Source organism: Molossus molossus, unplaced genomic scaffold (assembly GCF_014108415.1).
Source record: "Molossus molossus isolate mMolMol1 unplaced genomic scaffold, mMolMol1.p scaffold_m16_p_8, whole genome shotgun sequence".
NCBI classification, from domain to species: Eukaryota; Metazoa; Chordata; class Mammalia; order Chiroptera; family Molossidae; genus Molossus; species Molossus molossus.
The window spans coordinates 57,638,802-57,652,813 of record NW_023425402.1 but is presented as its reverse complement, the minus strand read 5'-3'; the positions used below and the strand labels follow the sequence as shown (position 1 = coordinate 57,652,813).

The following is a 14,012-nucleotide window of genomic DNA, read 5'->3' as shown; positions in this document are numbered from 1 at the left end:
TAGAGCCAGATTTGCCTAATGAGCATACAGCTTATGACAAAATAATTGTCCAGTAATTACTCTGAAAGATGGAACAAAATCAAAATTAAAATGGAGCAAATTGCCTTTTGCATTGTGGCCAATGACAAGCAGTGACACATTCATGCTGCAAAATACCACTTACTTTTTGACTGATTGCTGAGTGAAAAGGTTACCCCATGTAAAATCTCCTGCAACACTGTACCTCAAAGGAAGTATAAAGTTTGCTTTTGTTACTGTTATATCTAACGATATTATGATCAGTAATAAAAAAATGTCTTAAGCTATATACTTGCCTGTGTAGCAAATATCACAGTTCAGAATTACTGAGTACTTGCTTTGTGCCAGGGTCTGTGCTGAGTAATGTAACTGTATCAATTCATTTTACATGCACAAATCTAGCAGGTAGATTTTTTTTTTTCATTTTTTTATGTGAATAACTGACTAAATGTAGTAACTGACTAGATGCCGGGTTAAGGGAGTAAAAGGAACAGGAGCAGTGTTTGGGAGGGTGAAGGTTCTTTAACAGAAGATATGAGAGCTGTAATTATATTTAAATTCTAATGGAAAACAATAATTAGAGACATAGAAATGGAAGATTTAGGAAAAATCAGGGATAATAAGTGGAATGAGGTTACTTTACTTATTTAGATTCCAGAATTATGAGGAGGGAGCAGAATGAGAAGAGAAGACAGGTGTCTTTTTTTACTGTGGAAGAACACATTTTACAAATGTGTTCTTTTTTAATCTAGTTCTTTTGGTGGTCTCCATCTTCTCTACATGTTCGTCATACATGGCACTTTCTTTTGAGCATTCAACTACTTGGTAAACTAAATATTCAAAAAAGTATTTATGAGGAATGAAATCAGAATAAGAAAGTTAGATGACCCTCGAGGGTGGGTCATTTAGGCTGCAGAGGAAGATGCCAGTGGGGCCAGTTCAATTGTGTGATACAGAAGTCCTCCCTGCCTGGGACTGAAGTGTTTGTATCTCTAAAATTAAGGGTTTCTCACTGGAGATATTTTTACTTCTAAGTTCCTCCTTTCCACCTTTCTTCTAATATCATCTTCTCTTAAGTATGTTAATTAGTTCATGTTCAGATGATTCAGGTGCAAGTTGATTAAACGTGCTTCTTTCCTTTTAGCCACATCTTTTATCATATTGTCTCTTAGGCTGTTGACTTTGTGGCTCATCCTTTCTATTTTAGTTCTTACTGGCCTATTTTCTTATTGCAGATTTAACTTGAAGTTTCAGAAGCTCCTCATTAACTACAGTGATGTGTTTTTGCTTAATTCCTCCTAAAGCTGGTGCTAATTAGTTTCACATGAGTTCAAAAGATGGTTGGCCTGTAAAATTTGGTCTGATCCAGAAACTATTGTTGTGGCAATTCTCCATCTAATATCCAGTGTTCACTTCCATAGACAGATAGTCTTTCTTTCTTTCTTTCTTTTTTTTTTTTTAATCCTCACCCGAGGACATTTTTTCATTTTTTGTTTAGATAGAGTGGGCGGGAGAGAGAGGAAGAGAGAGAGAGAAAACATTGACGTGAAAGGGACACATCGAGTGGCTGCCTCCCACACGACCCCAACTGGGGCCGGGGACAAACTGCAACCGAGGTATGTGTCCTTAGCAGGAACCGAACCCGGGGTCTCTCTGGACCACAGACTGACGCTCTAACCGCTGAGCCAAACCAGCCAGGGCAGATAGTCTCTCTTTTATTCCTTCAACCTTCTTCTTAGCATCTGTTCATGTCCTTTAGCATGCATGGTGGTCTGTTTGCATTTTCATTTTGGTCTGCATAACTGTAGGAGCAAGAATGTTATGTTGAGGGGAGGTTGAAGAAAGAGCCAAGGAAGGTAAATTGGTTGGCAGATAGAGGACCAGAAATGAAGGGAAATGTTAGTGTCTCAGCACAGTCAAAGCTGCTGGAGAGAAAAAGATTGATTCAAACAGCCAGTTTTCCACTGCGGTGTGAACCCCAAAACTGGTATCCTGAGGGTTAAGGTCAGGGAAAGCTGGATTTGGGGCTCCCGGCCCACACATTGGGAGGGTAGAATCAGAGGTGAGGCTGCGTTGAGTGGTTCTCAGACTTGTGGTAGCCAAAGGACAAGAAGGACAAACAGAGTGGAAGGCGACTGCCGCTGCCAGACAGGTCTGGGGTCCAGGACAGACACAGCCGAGGGCACCTTGAAGAAGACAAGTTTCAGTGGTAAGACCAACGGAGATCAAACTATCACAATATCGTCATTAAATCATATGATGTGGTATAGTAGTCTGGTAAGATTCAAGGAATTTGGCGTATACCATATGTAGAGAAGGAATTATTTATTTTGTTTTAATTAATGGTTAAAATAAAAACTTGTAAATTCTTTAGAGATATTACCTGATGATGTCATGTGAACATACTCTATGATATAACTGAGATTTTAATTAAATTAGTCCTTTTCTCTGCCTTTATTGTTTTGGGGCAACTTGGCTCATTGAGGTAAGTTAGTTGTTAAAGCCGACTCAACACAGCGGCGTGTAAAGAATTCATCTGAAACAGAGTGTGGCTGGCAGGAACACAGCCACTCAAGATCTAAGAGACCTTGGGACAGCAAATGCTGAAGTGTCAATACCGGTATTCCTTGATTTGCATTATAAACACCTCAATAATAAAACAAAGCTAGACTTTTCCCTCTTCTCATTCATCCTCCCCACACTCTCTTGAGAACAGGAAGAGAATTATCTAAAACTTCTAGTATTCTGGACTCACTGTTCTTGGCCACTGGTTTCCAGAATAAGAGCAGGAAGGAAGAATTGGTTAATCCAGTTAGTTGTAATAAGGAATAACTCCAAAGTAATATATATTATAAAATAAATATTTATTCCAATAATTTATAGAATTATTTGCAATTGTAAGCTGGAATCTTAATTTTCAACATGTATTTTTAAAGCAACACATTTTGGAGTCTATCCACTAGTGTCCACATCTTGATTGACCTGAGATGAATTGATGCACATTGGTGTCCTCATTTATAAAAATAAATATAACTGTAGTATATATCTCAACTGCTAATTATGGCATCTAAAGGAATTTATATGTGCTAAGTACTTAGAACCATGTTTTGCCCATAGAATGTGATTTATACTTATGTGTTAAATGAACAAAAATAATTTTCCCTGAAGATTAAATGATAAAATATATATGAAAGCCTTAACCTGGAGCTTATTGAGCAAAGACTCAATAATTGTTAGCTACTGGGTCACTAAAGAGCATTTGTTTATTGCAAGGATATGCCAAGCCAGACTGGCATTAGGGATTAAATCCTGAGGAAGAATACCCAATGTCTACCATATGAGCCTAGTTACAGCCAAACAGAGGTGACGATATTAATCAAATAATCATGCAAATATAGGTAAACTTGCTACTGTGGTAAGTACTATGCAAAAATGACACATGTACTTGGGGCCTTCGATTTAGTAGGGGAGGAGTGTTGGGAAGTTGTCAGGAATCCCTAGCTAAGCAACTGTCAGTGGAGCTGAGAGCTAAAAAGTGGAAAGAAGCGAATCAACATGGAGAGGAGGGAAATTGTTCGAGGGAAGAGAGAGGCAGGACCTGGGGCAGTGAGCTGAGCCCACCCAGGACCAGGCATGCATGGCAATGCAGGGAATGCACAAGGCAGCTTGGAATGCACTCAGGGCGGGAACAGAGGCAGGGTCCCCAACACCCCGGGTTGGTAAAGCCACATTAAGATGTTCTGACATTATCTTAAAAGCAATTGGAATTCACTGAAGGGCCTTGGACAGAAGCACATCATGTAGCGTGTGGTTTGAAAACATGGCTCTACTACAGGGATTCTCGAACTTCAGTGCATGTAAGAATCACTTGAAGGACTCTTCACACTGGATTGCCTCATCCCAGAGCTTCTGATTCCTTTTGTCTGGGTTTGGGTGGGAGAATTTCATTCCTCAAAGATTTCCCTGTTGATGCTGATGCTGATGCTGTCAGTCTGGGTACCACACTTCGAGAACCACTGGACTACCGCACTGTGAATGAATTGCTAGCACCAAAAGTGAGTGCCAGGTGGACCACTTAAAAAGCAGTCAGCAGTCCATATGAGAGATGATAGATGTTTGACTGAGGGAAATGGAGAGAAGTCAACTAATCTAAGGAATGATTAGGAGGCAAAATTGGCAGTATTTGGTGCTGGATTCGGTGTAGATTTGAAGGACAGGGACCTATCAAGGAGAATCCACTGGGCTAATTGCTCTGTGTCATGTATTAAAGGAAGGAGATTTCATCTTCAGGGTCAAGAATACATAGTGAATATATCAGGCCAAAATGAGAGGGTTTTTTAAAAGGTTTTATTGATTTCCACTGGTTGGCTGCTATGGGCCAGAACAAGGGTATAATCATAGAAAGTACTGGTGCTGATGGACAAATTATGAAAGACTGTTAGCCTCCAGGAAAGCCAGAAAGCGTGTTCTCAGAAAACGCCAACAAAGCAGCCCCTAGCTCTGTTTGTGGTCTTGCCTGTGGCCAGTGGCACACGGGCCAAGTTCGTCTTGGGCTCAGTGTCAGATTCGATTCTTTTAGCCGCAGCTGAAGCCCATACATAGAGCTTCTGATTTGAATACACACAGCGATTAAGAAAGTAGTGATTATGAGAAGAGAGAGAAGAGAACAGATTAAAGATCAACCTAAAGGTTCGTCCCTGAATTGAAAAGACAATCTCAAAGGCCGTGGAATTAGAAACTGCCCCAGATGAAGAGGCTAGCAGATCAGGAAAGCAGGCGCTGGAGGCTTGCCCGCCCAAGGAAACACACAGAGACAAATATGAAAGGGAAAATAAACAAAGAGAGAGACATTTTGAGACATTTGGTGGTAATGTCCCTAAAGATGAAACCACTACAGAAATAGGTCAGGGAATTCTAGTATGTGCCAGAGCATGTTCTGAGGAATAATCAGAAAAAGGCTAGGACTAAAACCACATTGTCGCTGGCAGCTTCTCCAGTGTTTGGAGGAAGTAAAACAGAGGCTTAGCCTGCAAATACCAGACATTTACCAAAGGTCTTTGAGCAGGGTTCACAAACACAATTGACAGCATTCCCGAGATCAGCCAGTGTCTTCTTGCCAAAGAGTAAATGGCATCTCTCCCAAAGACAGGAGGCATCTGGCTCGGGACCTAATGGGAGAACTGTGGGAACTCAGAGCAGGAATGCCCCAGAGAAAGGCTCCGTGGAATATGAGGTTTCAAGGGAATCTTTGAAAGCGAAGCAATGAATATACAAAATTTTACAGTAGTTTGAGGCAGAATATATTTTGCTTACTTATTTATTTTTAATTTTATTTTTGTTACAGATGTTTCTCCTTTTTTACCCCATTCAACCCTCCTCCCCAACCCCCCCACCCCATCCCCAGCTTTGTTGTCCATGTCCATTGGTTATGCATACATGCGTATAAGTTCTGTGGTTTATCTCTTCCCTCCCCCCACCACCCCTTCAGAATATGTTTTGATATATAGTATAGAAAGAATAAGGGTTATATTTTTATTCTTGTAAAAGATCTTAGCATAAAATTTGTAGGGAGAAGTAAAAGCAAAACACAACGATAACAAAGGAAACAATGCCCCAAAATAAATAAAACTGGGCAATTTAAAGGATAGTATCCAGAAAACTTTTTCAAAAATCCATACTAATAGCGTGGTACTAAACACTATAATGATGATATAAGGAACAGACTGGTCTCTGAGCCTGCCTAAACAGAGTGCGAAGTGTTCAGTGAGACACCACCTACCACCAAATACCTACACTCTGGGTGGAGTCTCTGACTTAACATAAAGTGAAGAGAGTTTTTTGCTGTTTTGAGAATGTATATATGGTTTATTATTAATAAAAATATGGGCATATTTTAAAAGATTCAAATTATACATTTCATATCCTGCAGAAAGAAAAAAAGAGAGAAGAGATAATCAGGTTTTTTAATTAAAATTATTTTGCTTAATTAAGATGTTTCAAAAAATGTTTTTGTTTCAAGCATTAAAAACCATTGTAACTAATGTAAACAAACAGAAATAATTGTAAGCTTATGGAGTAGCTCTTGGAACTGAAGGAACACCTGAAAAACCAAGCCCAGGAAGACAGGATCCTGTGTAGTTTCTTGGACCCAGATAGCAGTTTACTAAATTGCCTTCTCAAGGAACCCCACTGTGATTAATTAGGTCCAACGTTTTCCCCTCTTAGCCTTTCCACTTCAAGTTCAAAGTCCCAGAGAGAGAGTTTGAATGACTTGTCTCCCCTGCTCAGCACCTGTAGGAAAAGGGCAGGTGGTGTTCTCTACAGTCCCAAAGATTGGGATAGGTGGTGTTCAAACAGGAAACTGGGGTGCTATTATCAGAAAAAGAGAGAGTGATTGTCAGGCAGTAAAAATCAGCAAATACCTGCTATGGAATCCTTTCAGTACGATGCACTTATGGAGTAACCTTGTATAAAAAGACTGATTCCATGAACAACTGAAAAACACTGATTCTTATATTCAGCAGAAGTTTTTATTATATATTTTATCCAGAGCTAATTAATAATGAGGTATGTTTTGAATGTAGAAGAGTTTGTGTGTATGTTGTTAGAACTGGTAATAATTTGCTTAGAAATTAAAAGGGATATATTATTTCAAGAGAACTTCAACTATGATAAGAGCTCTGATTCTTGACCAGTCAACAGGGAACAATAACATAATCCCAAACACTAACCTAGTGCATTCTGTGGTGCAGACACTATCAGAAGCATTTTACAAATTTAATTTTGTTTAACAGGGAAAAACTCACAATGTGACTATATGTGATAATTTTTTAAAACTCGTTCTAACTTTAGTCCACCTACCAATTTGACAGTGATTCACTTCTGGTCTTTGGGGTTTGTCTGAGTTGATCAGAAGATCTCCAAATGGATCCAGAGTTCTGTTCAAATGTTCTATGACCTTTACAGATTCATACCAAGAATAAACTGTCTCACCTTATCAGGAATAGTTTGATTGTGCACCCACATCACAAATAGAGAGTGTGTACCACACAATGATGTCAAGCATATTGATGCAAGAATTCCTCAGGGTGTAGGGAAAATCTCCTTCAACCTCACAGGCCTGCTGGCGTGAGACAGACAGGTGAGCTGAAGAGGTAGGTGGTGCCTGCAACCTATAAATAAAGTCTTAGGTGGCAAGTTGCAAAGCTCACTCTCCTGTTCTAGCTTACATTTTAAGTCAAGTATCGAATTCTGTTCAATAGTATACCCTGCCTTTTTAACTTTAAATAAGGACTCAAAACACACACACACACACAACTAAAAAAACCTTCAAGTAGAATTACCATTTCTCGAAGAAGCCTCCTGTTCTCGGTTTCCCATTTCTCTCCCTAATACCTTGAAGGCTGTTTATGGCTTGAGAAGCACAAGCTGAACCTTTTCTACGACAAGCTTTCTTCCACTCTTTACCACTCAGTAGGGCATTCTTAAAGTGTGACTGAAGGTCATCTCTTGATGATGACCTTCTCTTAAAACAGAATTGTATGCATACCTAGTCTTATCAAGTAGTACTTTTACCACAGATTCTGTTTGTTGTTGTTGTTGTTGTTGTTAATCCTCACCCAAGGATACTTTTCCATTGATTTTTTTAGCTAGAGTGGAAGGAAGGGAGAGAGAGAGAATAAAAACATCGATGTGAAAGAGACATGTTGACTGGCAGGACCCCAAACCGGGCTGAAACCCAGGTACGTGCCCTTGACCAGAATTGAACCCACAACCTTTCAGTCCTTGGACCAGTGCTCCAACCCCTGAGCCAAACTTTCCAGGGCCAGATTCTGTTAATCTTTAAATTATATTTTTCCCCAGAAATTGAAACTATTGAATGTAATTGAAAAAGTTTAATTATATGACTTACTGTTACAATTTGCTTTATGCTACATATTTATTGCTGTCTATAGTGACATGACTGCAGATGCTTTAAAAATAGGTTATATCATGAACAGTTCAAGACACGTTGCGTATCCAGCTGAATTTTGAGGAATAGGTGAAAGTTTCCTGTCAAGGGGATGCCAATTTGGCTTCTAAAGGCAAACATTGTTGACAGTTTCTGCACAAAGCAGAGGTTACTGAGTAACTGCCCTTACCGTTGAGTAATTGACCATGAACAGCAGTGCAAAGTTGAGAAGAGAGGGTGTGCAGAGAGTTAACAAGAAGAACCTCTAATAATAAAAAGTGTCCAGGAAGCAGGAAAACTGAAAGGCACACAGTGGGTAGAACATTGTTGCTGCCTAGTGGCCAATTCTTTCTCATTTGGCCAAGGAAACGGTCATGGGACTAAAATGTACCAGATAGATGCCAACTTTGAGACATGATGGAGAGGCAAAACTGGAAGATTTTGTTCATCTAGTGCTAGGAAACCTGTATGTCAAATCAATGTTTGGCACTAATAAGGACCATATAACAGTTGGGTATTTTGTTGTTGTTGTTGTTGTTAAGGGAAATGCATCTAAATGTAACACATGGGCAAATAGTTCTATATTGTAGAGAAAAGCGTACACACCAGGAAGATCAAGACAATGACAGTTGAGGGCCAAATGTACCTCAGTGGATTACTGGTGTTTGTATTACTTGTTTAAAGAAGGTTGAAGAAGGTAAGAGAGAGCCTCACCTAGTGGTTAAACTAGCGACTAATATCTCTGGCCCTCAATTTCCTCATCTGTGAATAAGAGGTGTTAAAACATTTCCTTGATAACGGTTCTAGGAGAAGTAAAGGAAATGATATGTGCAAAGTGCTTAGCACAGGCCTAGCTAAGAGTGGGCATTTGTTAAACGGCACCTATTCAAGTTGTAACCTGATTATATTAAATTGACATAATCTATTTAGATAGTTTCTGCCATTGCATTTCAATTCAAAAGGACTGAAGGAAACTTTCAGTGAGAGAACACGTCTAAAATCATTAAATATTGGTGTCCCAGGAAGAAACACAACACTGCAATGCTTGGTCAAATCATGTGTACTGAAGGTTAGTATTACCCCATTAGAAAGGAGATCCTCCCAGTAAATTTTCTCAGTCTGTAGATCCCAGGTTCTGGAAAAAAATCTGAGATATTCTCAGACTAGTTCAATGCATAAAGCAGGGTCAAATATAACTAGTCCCATCAATGTCATTTAGTTCTAAATAGCTGAGATCTCTTTTACATTCTTCTCTGACTTTCTCTGTCGTTCAAGGGTTAATTAATAGTTCCTGACATATTCTATATGCACTTTTTTGTTTTCCTTTGTTATTGACCTCACAGGTCTGAAGCTCCTTCTGACAGTAGGTCTCAGTCTGTGATTCCAGTCATTATCTTCAGCAATGTGGCCGGGATGCAATGTCCCGAATCTTTGGACAAACAAAATCAAGCTTCACTACATAGAAAATATCATAGGTTTTAAGAAAAACTATGTAACGGAAAATAGGATTTTTTAAAATGTTCACATAAATTTAGCTATTTAAATAAAGAACAGTTTCCCCCTTTTCTTTAAGAAGACATCTAATGTTTCTACACCAATTTTGATCAAGACTTTAAAGTAGTTTAATAAACTTGGAATTGAAAGCCGCATTATTTTGTTGAGAACAAAGAATTTCAGAGGATTTGCAAGAATTTGATTGAGACAGTTTTGCAAACATATTACATATTTTATCTTTGTGTTCATATTCATAAGGAGGCATATGGAAAAACCTTGACAATAGTCCTGTTACAAAAATTAAAAAGCCTTATATAAACAAACTGAACTACCAAGAAAAATAGAGACAGACCCATAGATAGAGAGCCACCTGACAGTTCTGGTGGAGAAGGGATGGTGTTGTTGGTTGGGGTGGGGTTGGGGATGGAGGTGGGGTTGAACAAAAAAAAAAGAGAGAGAGAGAGAGAACTCATGGACTTGGACAACAATGTGGTGATTGGAGGGAGTGGAGGTGGAAGAGGGCATAGAGGGGCTAAATCGTGAAGGAAAAAACAAAATAAAGAGAGGAAATAGAGCTCTGTGTGCTAGTTAAAAAAGTAAAAAGACTTGTCTCATCTTTTTAGCTGCAATCTGCTAAAATTCATAAAACCAGTAATGTTCTCCATAAAATTTAATTATTTTCTTTTGAGAATTTATTATTTTTTTATAATACTAATATTATTTTAATGCTAAGAAAAACTATTTTTAAAGGTCCAATATTACATAAGTGAGAATGTTGTTCTAATGTCAATAGGGCATTTGATTATCACATCCTAAGAGATATTGGGTATGGTACAAAATTATTAAAGGTAACAAAAAATGGTAAGAAAAAATGTCTTAAATTAAACAATGAGTGGTTTAAATTTATCCAGTTTTTGCATTAGTGCACTTACTAAAAAAAATCAAAACAAACAAAAACAAATGTCAAGAGTTGCTGTTTTCTACAGGATGACTATCTTTTTGCATTTTTTTTAAGCATGTTGTTTTATTTTTGTTTTTTATCTTCACCCAAGGACATTTTTCATTTTTTTGTTCAGATAGAGTGGGAGTGACAGAGAGAGAGAAAAATCGATGTGAAAGGGACACAGCGAGTGGTTGCCACCCGCACAACCCAGCCAGGGCCGGGGACAAATTGCAACTGAGGTACGTGCCCTTAGTGGGAACCAAACCCAGGTCTCTCTGGACCACAGGCCGACACTCTAACCTCTGAGCAAAACCGGCCAGGGCTCTTTTTGCATTTTAACAGTGAATATAAACTTACAGCAAAAAAAAAAAAAAGAAACATAACTTTTTTCTTCTTAGAAGTTGGTCTTCTAAGTGAATTTCATCTGAACTACTAAGTTATATTGCAATCTCAAAAAGTACCCCAGCAAATAAGTGATTATCAACTGGGAAATGTTCACAAGTGTGGTGTAGTTTCAAAATACTAAAACTTTTATCAAAGCTTTGCTGATGACAGCCTGTTGTGCCATTTTCACCAAGCAAATAAAATTATAACAGGTAAGGATGGCATTGAAGAGAAACAAGCTGTAACATAGACGGTACACATATAACAAATTCTGACTCATTTGTAGCACTTAGGGCAAACTTTCTTTTAAAAGCAGTTTCCTTGGCTAAAATTAAAGCTGTATTTCTCTCAGAGGTCTGGTAACACTAAAAAGGAAAATTCATTGATTTTATGAGTGGGTGTATTTTAGGATTACAACCTGTTTATCTCAAATTGTATTTATGATTAATCCTTCATCCCTACCCTTACCTATCCCTTTATCTCTCTCTCTCTCTCTCTCTCTGTTTCATAGAAAAAATTATGACATCAGCATCCAAAGGAATTCTTCGTCCATTTTTAGTTGTCTGCATTGTCCTGGGCTGCTTTATGGCCTGTCTCCTCATTTACATCAAGCCCACAAACAGCTGGATCTTCAGTCCCATGGAGTCAACCAGCTCTGTGCTGAAGATGAAAAATTTCTTCACCACCAAAACAGATTATTTTAATACAACTACCATTCTGATTTGGGTGTGGCCATTTGGGCAGACCTTTGACCTCACCTCCTGCCAAGCCATGTTCAACATCCAAGGATGCCACCTCACAACAGACCGGGCGCTTTACAACAAATCTCACGCCGTTCTGATCCATCACCGAGACATCAGTTGGGATCTGACTAATTTACCTCAGCAGGCGAGGCCACCGTTCCAGAAATGGATTTGGATGAATTTGGAATCACCAACTCACACCCCCCAAAAGAGTGGCATTGAGCACCTATTCAATCTCACCCTGACTTATCGCCGTGACTCAGATATCCAAGTGCCTTATGGCTTCTTGACGGTGAGCACAAACCCCTTCGTGTTTGAAGTGCCAAGCAAAGAGAAGTTAGTGTGCTGGGTTGTGAGTAACTGGAACCCTGAGCACGCCAGGGTCAAGTATTACAATGAGCTAAGCAAAAGTATTGAAATCCATACCTATGGGCAAGCATTTGGAGAGTACGTGAATGATAAAAATTTGATCCCTACCATATCTACTTGCAAATTTTACCTTTCCTTCGAAAACTCAATCCACAAAGATTACATCACAGAAAAGCTCTACAATGCTTTCCTGGCTGGCTCTGTGCCTGTTGTTCTGGGACCATCTAGGGAAAACTATGAAAATTATATCCCAGCAGATTCATTCATTCATGTGGAAGATTATAACTCTCCAAGTGAGCTAGCGAAGTATCTGAAGGAAGTCGACAAGAACAATAAGTTATACCTTAGCTACTTTAACTGGAGGAAAGATTTCACAGTAAATCTTCCACGATTTTGGGAGTCACATGCATGCTTGGCTTGTGATCACGTAAAAAGGCATCAGGAATATAAATCCGTTGGTAATTTAGAGAAGTGGTTTTGGAATTAGAGTTTTCCAACATTTGCACAACTGGCAAATTATTTTGATGAAATATCATTCAAGTTTGGAGGATGAAAAGAGAGACAACATTCTGCTTTTCTCTCACAATTCATTTTGATCACTCTCTCGGGTAATGTATATTTTGATGAAGATTTTTAAGAGCTCAGCATTAGCAATCACTCCATTTGGTTTTAAATTATCCTGTATATACCTAATTATGTGCACTGAAAAATAATTTATTCTTCACTGTCATTTGTAAACATTGTCTTTTTCATAGTTTTGTAGTTGTCTGTACTGTAAGTTTGTGATACAATTACCGTTTGTACATTGATCATCTGTTTAATCTATTTGGGAAATGAAGGTGCACATCTTAAAACATGAACTATTTTCACATGAACTATTATAAAGGTTATAATCTCTGGTTCCAAGTCTGCAAAATACAAATGAGAAGTATTTGTAATTGAATTCTAACCTCTTTGACTTCGAAGTTGAACAAACTGTGCAACTGTCTCTATTTGATCTATTTCTTACCTTTTTACCACGTTTGTGAAGGCAGAAGTATCTACATTGTGAATACGAAAGATAGTGAAGCAGAACTGTTCTAGTCAGGAAACTCTTAGACTTCCCATTTATTTTTATTAAGCTGACCTGCAGCTGCAGCCTCTGTTCTCATGATCTTAAGTTAAATGACTCAAGTATTTTTAAATATCTAATTTGTTGGGATTTTTAGTATCTAGGAAATAATCCTAATAACACAAAAATCTGAGGCAGTGCTTTTTTTGATCCTGATTATACATTATTATAAAAATAATTTTCTCATATAACAAAAAGATATGTATAGATTAAATCACATTTATAAATGGCACATAGACATACACTTTTTAATAACATATCAACTCAAAATGTTTTCTCCAGCCCCATTATTTAAAAGTTTTATTCTACCATATAGACAAATAAATAAACATAACATTTGAAAAATGTGCACTATCATTTAAAAGAACCTAAATAAGATGATCACCAAGGAGTTAAATATAAGATGTAATAAAATGAGGATTTATAAGATCTCAATGAGTATTTGTTGAATGAATGAATAATAAATGGCATAGAACACCATGGAAAAATTTTTGTTTGTTTCAATGAAGTGACAGTTCTAGCATAGAGGTACTCACTAGAGATGAAGTTTTCAATTCCTCATTAGTAATTATTTATATTATAGCACATATAACCATGGCCCTAAGGACTTTACAGAGCCAAACTAAATTCGTCATTATATCAAGCTTTTGGGGAAATCACCTGTGAACTTAGTTACTGTACAGCATTTCTCCTCCCTAAGGTTAAGTGCTGGATATAAGCATAGAACAGCAGGTGAGAATAGATGGGATGCTAAGGATTTTTTATTTATTTTTTTGGTACGTGCCCCTAGCGGGAACTGAACCCTGGACTCTCTAGTCTGCAGGCTGCCACTCCAACCACTGAGCCAAACCGGCCAAGGCAGGATGCTAAGGATTCTTTAAGAAATGAACCTGTAATGACTTTATTCCATTCAGGGTAAAAATTCTCAAAAAGAATTAAAATGTTCCGATGAGGTCTATTTGACTCTATCTGCCACTTATTCTAATAGTCCTATTACAT

The 14,012-nt window shown here is 38.1% G+C and overlaps 1 protein-coding gene across 1 annotated transcript in view; it reads left to right on the top strand.

The window, feature by feature from the left end:
* Positions 1–12,389, top strand: part of FUT9 (fucosyltransferase 9) — a 161,241-nt gene extending 148,852 nt beyond the window's left edge. Inside the window, exon 3 of the mRNA XM_036249310.1 lies at positions 11,302–12,389. Within this exon, the coding sequence (XP_036105203.1) occupies positions 11,310–12,389 (1,080 nt within the window). The 5' untranslated portion in view covers positions 11,302–11,309. The remainder of the gene's footprint in view (positions 1–11,301) is intronic.
* The last annotated feature ends 1,623 nt before the right edge of the window (positions 12,390–14,012 follow it).